The following is a 6,509-nucleotide window of genomic DNA, read 5'->3' on the forward strand; positions in this document are numbered from 1 at the left end:
CGGGGCGGGGCGGGGCGCGCTGAGGAAACGATCGATTCCAATAAAGTGCCGCAAAGTGCATTACCACCATACAGTCACAACAGTCGGTGCGACGGCGGCGATTACCCGCGCGGGAATGTTCCGCTCGTTTCATCCCCCTGTATTGGCCGCGCGGTATGCCCTCCGGTGCGGCTGTGCGGTGGTGCCCCCCTCCCCCATACTTACGGTGCTACTGGTCGTGTTGCAGGCTCCCCGCGGCACCAGGCGGCGCCCCAGCGCGCCCCCGCGGCCTCCACCGCCGCCGCCGGGACCCCCGACGACGTGGTGCCCCTGGCCACCGACAAGGACCGCGGCCGCTTCCTCGCCACGCTGCTCATGCTGGAGAGCCTCCACGACAAGCCCTACCCCGTGCACGGCGTGGCCGACGCCAAGCTCAAGAAGGAGATCCTGGCCGACGAGGATCTGATGCAGGAGGTCCTCAAGCTGTACGAGACCACGCAGGTGAGTTGTGCTCTGCTTTTAGCTCTGCTCCGGGTCGTGTCCGCCTTCTGTTGTCCAGCAGATACTCAGACGGTCCGCGGATCAGGCGACTTTGTCGCCAACCTGCTGGTCACCCCGGATTTACAGTGTACCTCGTGACTTCGTGACTTGACCATGACGACCAGCAGCTCATGTCCGTGCATTATGTTTCCAGGAAACCAAGGGGCAGCACTTCATTAAGATCCCCCCCAGGCTGATGAAGAAGATGAAGCAGAAGATGGCGGAACTGCTCAGCGAGTGAACGAGGGGCACTTGAATTGTTTTGATTATTGTGTCAGATTGTGTGCGTCATTATTGCGTCTATTTGTTCATTCAGTATTTATTTCCCTAGTGCCATCATTGTAAATAAGTCATATCATACCCTCCTTCAATGCCATTTTAAATCAATTGTCAAAAGGGCGTTTTAAATTATTTGAAATAAGAGCGGAAATACAGAAGAAAAAATTGCTGGCAAGAGTAAAACTACCTGATTATCTGTGATCTGTCATGCTTCATGTGTGTCCTGAAATAAAGAATGCCTGCGTAATTACTGAAGTCGAATGACTCGTTACCTACCACGTCAGAAGCAACAATTACTGTATGCAAATGACAGCTCATGCTCACAGGGTTTGGGTCACGTTGCACTTAAGTTAATATTAACGTGTTGATATGCGTCTTGATATGCGACTTTTATATAAGTGTGCATGTAAGTTTTTGCGTGTTTGAAGGTAAGTTTCGGTAAAGCCACGAGCCATGATTCTGTTTGGACGATTGGTGATGCTGGATGTTCTACACGACATACCGGGTGGCTGATTAACCCCGCCCACTTTTGTAGTTAGACTGTACCGCACGCACAAGTACGGGCGGGTTGCCTACTCGCCCGGCCCGTTAGGCGCCGTGGACAGGGGCGATAGGCAAGCCCGCCCGCAGTCCTGCGTGCGGTACAGTCTAACTACAGAAGTGCGCGGGGTTAATCAGCCACCTGGTACAGGGCAGAGACCCCTTTATTTTGCTCCGCATGCAGGCGCGTGGGCGGGCTTGCCTGCCGTAGCTCATGCAACCTGGCTGCACGGGCACGCCTGCATCCGTTACAGTATAAGCAAAATAAAGGAAGGGGTCTGTGGACCACCCTGTATCTTAGAAAAAGGGCAAGAGCGATGCTGGATTTTGCGTACGGTGCGTTTTCTCGTAAAAACGCCCATGTAAATGCCGTATTATAGTCATACCACAAATTGTTATGCAAAATGCACCTTTTCATCTATAAACACATTGAGTCCCACGTGGCCACACGTATGGCCACAACAATCTTTTGTGTTTGTACCCCCCTGGGACTCAACGAGTTAAGCCTTGGTCTTACGACCAAATAATGTATGAAGCCTCTCTTCTGATCAGCTTGTTAATCCTCAAAACCTAAGCCGAGAACTAGCTACCGCGTGGCCACCAAACAAGACGAAGAACGGCAGTGCGTGCTATTCAAAACTTCGCGCGAAAGCCGGCGCTGCGCCCGAGTGGTGGGCGGTGGGTGGGCGGCGGAAGTATAGGCCGAAAAGAACAAACGAGCAGAAGGAGAGGGAAGTTGTTGTGATTATTGAAACCAAACATTCCACGAATGACGTGTTGGCGCCGAATGCCGATAAGAGAGACTACATTTCGAAACTTGAGATTGATCGACGACCTTGATTTAGACCGCTATGGTTATTTGACTTCTTGTTCGAAGCAACGAATCCGTTGAAACATGGTGCCACCCAGTGAACGAACTTATCTGGGGTTAGACCTCAGTACACAACAGGTACTTTTTGTAAAAAAAAATCATTGAAAATTTTTACTACTGATTGTTTGATTTACAATTTAACAATTTAATGGTGAAGCATCTTGACATCTGATAGATGGAGTGCTTACCTTTAGGTTATTTGTGTGTTCCCATTCTGCTGTCCCGCCAAGGATTGTTTAATCAATACCATTGTCAGCAGGATATTTTTATGTTTGAAAAAGAAGCATTTATTAATCATTATTTCCTTTTTTTTCAGCTCAAAGCAGTTGTTGTTAGTGATGATCTACAAATTCTCCATGAGACGCAGGTGCAGTTCGATAATGATTTACCAGAATTTAGGTATGCCCTATTTGAGTCTTTATTCTATTGAAAATGTGAAGTTATCTTTACAATCATCATTTGCAACAATGGTTCCTCTTCCTTTGTGTTTTAAACCTCAGAACTCACAGTGGAGTTTGCCGAGGAGGTGACAATAAAACTGTCACAGCACCTACGCTCATGTGGGTAAAAGCTCTAGATATGTTGTTGGACAAATTACGTGTTTGTGGAGTAGATTTCAGCAAAGTTGTAGCTTTATCAGGAACAGCTCAGGTATGAATACAGAAATTGTGCAGCAATATTTTCTGTAGTTTTTAGCCTCTTGTATATCTTACATTTCTGACAAGAAGGGTGCAAAACATCAGCATATTTTATATTTACCGTAATTAAACTAAACACAATTTACTCAGTCGAAAACTACTTTTACAGCAACATGGATCTGTGTGGTGGGCTACGGGAGCTGGTAAGGCTTTGAAAAACCTCAGCTCTGAGTCTTTCCTCCATCAGCAACTTGCAGGATATTTCTCTATTAATGACTCACCTGTTTGGATGGACTCAAGTACAACTAAACAATGCCAGCAGCTAGAGGCAGCTGTTGGAGGGCCAGAAGTAATATAATTTTCTGTTTGACAGAAACTTATCAATCTATTCATTTCATTGAACACATTAATAATTTTGAATAACTCTCAGCAACTGGCTGCATTGACCGGCTCAAGAGGATATGAGCGGTTTACTGGATCCCAAATTGCTAAAATTGCTCAAAACAAGTCAGTTGCATACAATAACACTGAAGTAAGTGTTTGGATTAAATTTGCTAATGTGTTTTGTTATGTTTTGTGTTTAATTAAAATCAAAAATGTTCTTCTCAGAGAATTTCTTTAGTGAGCAGTTTCCTGTGTTCACTTTTTTTGGGAGACTATGCTCCAATTGACTGGTCTGATGGTTCAGGTATGAACCTATTTGACATTCATAAGAAGGATTGGTGCGATACACTTCTAGAAGTGAGTTTTTCTCTGTACTGTAGTGACTGATAGTACTTGAGCAATCTCTCAGTGTTTTTATGGAGACAACTTATTTGGTTTAGGCCTGTGCACCAAATTTAAGAACAAAGTTGGGTGAACCTGTTCCCTCCTATACCAATCTTGGATCAATATCACCTTACTTTGTGGAGAGGTTTGGCTTTGAGTCAACCTGCCGAGTCATTGCATGTACTGGAGACAATCCGGCATCCTTGGCAGGTAGTTATTAACAGCTTTTCATTATCTTCTTTATTTCTTCTTGGTCTAAGAGTGTTTTAATTCAAGTTTCTCTTTGCCAGGTATGCAGTTGCAACCCGGTGATATGGCTGTTAGCTTGGGAACCAGTGACACTATTTTTCTCTGGCTTGAAGAACCTCATACTCTTTTAGAAGGCCATGTACTATGTAATCCAGTTGACAAGAATGCTTTTATGACTTTGTTGTGGTAGGATATATTTTATCACAATCGCTTACATTGTAGTGTTCTTTTTTACTTAAACAAATTGGAACTCATTCTTTACCTTTTTTGTTTTTCTCTCTAGCTTTAAAAATGGGTCTCTTACCCGTGAAAGACTTAGAAACAATTGTGCAGATGAGAGTTGGCAGCTATTTAATGAACTGTTGGAAAGTACTCCTCGAGGAAACTTTGGAAACATTGGTAAAACAAGTCTATTTGTAAAAATGGAATTTTTTCATGATAGTCCATTTTGATCAGTTTTATTTAAACAATTTTGTTATATTATTTGTTAAGGTTTGTATTATGATGAACAAGAAATTCTGCCCTTTGTGATTGGAGATCATCGGTTCAACAAGGCTAATGAAAAATTATCCAGATTCGCTTCCAAAGAGGTTGAAGTACGAGCCTTAGTTGAAGGTCAATCTATTGCCAAAAGAGCTCATGTGGAGGAAGCTGGATTTATTTTAAGTAATCATCGTTCCCTTCTTTTGTCTCAGAAAATACTGTTCAGTTTTAATTTTTTAATATTTTTTTCATTTTTATTGTTTTTAGAATCAACATCTCGTATTTTAGTAACTGGAGGTGCTTCAGCGAACAAATGCCTTTTGCAAGTTCTCTCTGATGTCTTCAACACTCCTGTTTATCGCCTGGTGTGTATATAATTCATCTTCTTGTCTGTGTGCTGTAAGGACAAGGAAAATATCACTATTCATTTATCTTTTCTGCTCTTTTGTTTAATGTAGGAAATTGCCAATACTGCAATGCTTGGAGCAGCTTATCAGGCCAAACATGGCCTTCTTGGTGGGGAAGCCACATTTTCCGAATTGACAGCTTCTCTTCCACCACCAACACTAGTGTGCTCACCTTACAAAGATGCATCTCAGATTTATGATCCAATGGTCACAAGATATCGTAAAATTATTGAAGAGATAGTTAAAGAGTAGATAAGCATGACTTGCATATTTTATGTTACTTGACACTCCAATGATTTTTTTACCATTCCATTACCCAAAGCTTCTCTATTTTTTCTAATCTCATTAATAAACCTTTGGATATGTATGTTGTTTTTTTTGGTTTTTTTAGTAATGATTCTAATTTATTGGCTTGTAGCATAGATTTTGTTGTTGTTGTTAAAGTGATATATTTCTGTTAATTTTGCTATCTACAGAGCTATCAAAATGTTATGCATCACATTTGATGTACTGTAAAATAAGAACCTGTAATCATGCATTTGTACTTACTGAATAGACTTAATTAAGACTGGGCACAGCTTTGCAACAGTACTTCCTTTCATATTTTCTGTATGTCCTGAGAACTTATTGCTTTGTATTTTTCTTCCACCACATGTCAATTGAATTTGGGTAAACATATTAATTGTATTTCTGTCATGCTAGATGCCAAACATAGGATTCTAGATCAAGATTATTTACCATTATAAATTTGTAATGGATCAAGCTTCCTTTTATTGAGGAGGGGAATGAATTGGAAATGGTATTGGCATTTACAACGTTAAACTCTTAAAGATTTTTACTTCATTAGTCCAAAATTAATATTCTATGACTAATTTGCTTCTTGTGCCTTCTGTGTTCCAAAATTCTCTGATGTTTATCTGATCAAGTTTATGATACATTCCATACTTATATGTCTGTTCAACATTGTTCTGTGATTGATTGTTTTCTAAATCTGTGATCATGTAAATCTGTGACCAGTGTTATGATAATTTAAATAACTCTGTGGCTTTCTACCTTAATACTCAGATATTTTACTTAATTGTATCCATTTTTTAGGGGTAGGATTATCTACTACCTCTTTTTGTTATGCTTTTGTTGTCTTTGAGGCGTGTCTGTTTCCGCCTTATTTAAGTTTTTAAGTACAGTTTTTCACAGTCCTTGTAAGTTTGTTGTGTACTTGGACCGTTCTCATTCATGATTGCTGTCAGTTAGCTAATTATTTCCAAGAACATTCCAAATAAGTTAAGTGAATAGCTCCACCATGTCATTTTGTTCTGCAAGAGTTAGGATGTTAGCCTTAAATGCAATATCATCTTGTACTTGTCACCATTCTATAAATGTATGCATAGTTCTACAATCAAAATTGTCTAGCTCACTGGTAATCAAAATACTTTTGTTGTCTATTTTAGCCATTCCCAAGAAGCTGCCATTGTTTCAAAGTTCTATTTTATCTCAGTATTTGTTTGTTTGAATATTGTTGAAGATTAGATTGGGTACTCAAATGTAGGAGAATTTAAATTCCTTACGACTCTGAAATTCTGTGTTATAAACATACTCATCCTTTGGAAGAGTGTTTATTGTCCTCATGTGCCTGTAATCAAGTACTTCTTTATCTTTCTATCAAAAGGCTAACGAGAATGTGAGATAAGAGGAGGTAACTTTATCTTACAAATGAATTTGTACCGTTGTAACAAAATTTATGGCTGATCATTAATT

At 40.7% G+C, this 6,509-nt stretch overlaps 2 protein-coding genes across 2 annotated transcripts in view; both read left to right on the forward strand.

Moving 5' to 3' along the window:
• The window catches only part of LOC113208881 (uncharacterized), a 12,415-nt gene extending 11,367 nt beyond the window's left edge, over positions 1-1,048 (forward strand). The window contains exons 2-3 of the mRNA XM_026426118.2: positions 227-480; positions 674-1,048. Of these exons, the coding sequence (XP_026281903.1) occupies positions 227-480; positions 674-760 (341 nt within the window). The 3' untranslated portion in view covers positions 761-1,048. The remainder of the gene's footprint in view (positions 1-226; positions 481-673) is intronic.
• Positions 1,049-2,037: 989 nt separating this feature from the next.
• LOC113208896 (xylulose kinase) lies at positions 2,038-5,121 on the forward strand. Its single transcript, XM_026426145.2, has 12 exons — positions 2,038-2,287; positions 2,526-2,608; positions 2,710-2,860; positions 3,017-3,196; positions 3,278-3,379; positions 3,457-3,588; positions 3,672-3,825; positions 3,906-4,050; positions 4,148-4,263; positions 4,357-4,530; positions 4,615-4,712; positions 4,806-5,121. The coding sequence occupies exons 1-12, from the start codon at positions 2,234-2,236 to the stop codon at positions 5,004-5,006; spliced, it is 1,590 nt and encodes a 529-aa protein (XP_026281930.1). The 5' UTR covers positions 2,038-2,233; the 3' UTR covers positions 5,007-5,121.
• Positions 5,122-6,509: the final 1,388 nt, after the last annotated feature.

The sequence above is a fragment of the Frankliniella occidentalis genome, unplaced genomic scaffold, assembly GCF_000697945.3.
Source record: "Frankliniella occidentalis isolate FOCC.00 unplaced genomic scaffold, Focc_3.1 Scaffold81, whole genome shotgun sequence".
NCBI classification, from domain to species: Eukaryota; Metazoa; Arthropoda; class Insecta; order Thysanoptera; family Thripidae; genus Frankliniella; species Frankliniella occidentalis.

What these genes read in the sequence shown, in the direction of transcription:
- LOC113208896 (XM_026426145.2), top strand. Translation starts at nt 2,234, where the DNA reads ATGGTGCCACCCAGTGAACGAACTTATCTGGGGTTAGACCTCAGTACA. An exon ending in CAATCCGGCATCCTTGGCAG is followed by an intron (nt 3,826 to 3,905) that starts GTAGTTATTAAC and finishes TCTCTTTGCCAG; the next exon opens with GTATGCAGTTGCAACCCGGT. An exon ending in ACACTCCTGTTTATCGCCTG is followed by an intron (nt 4,713 to 4,805) that starts GTGTGTATATAA and finishes TGTTTAATGTAG; the next exon opens with GAAATTGCCAATACTGCAAT.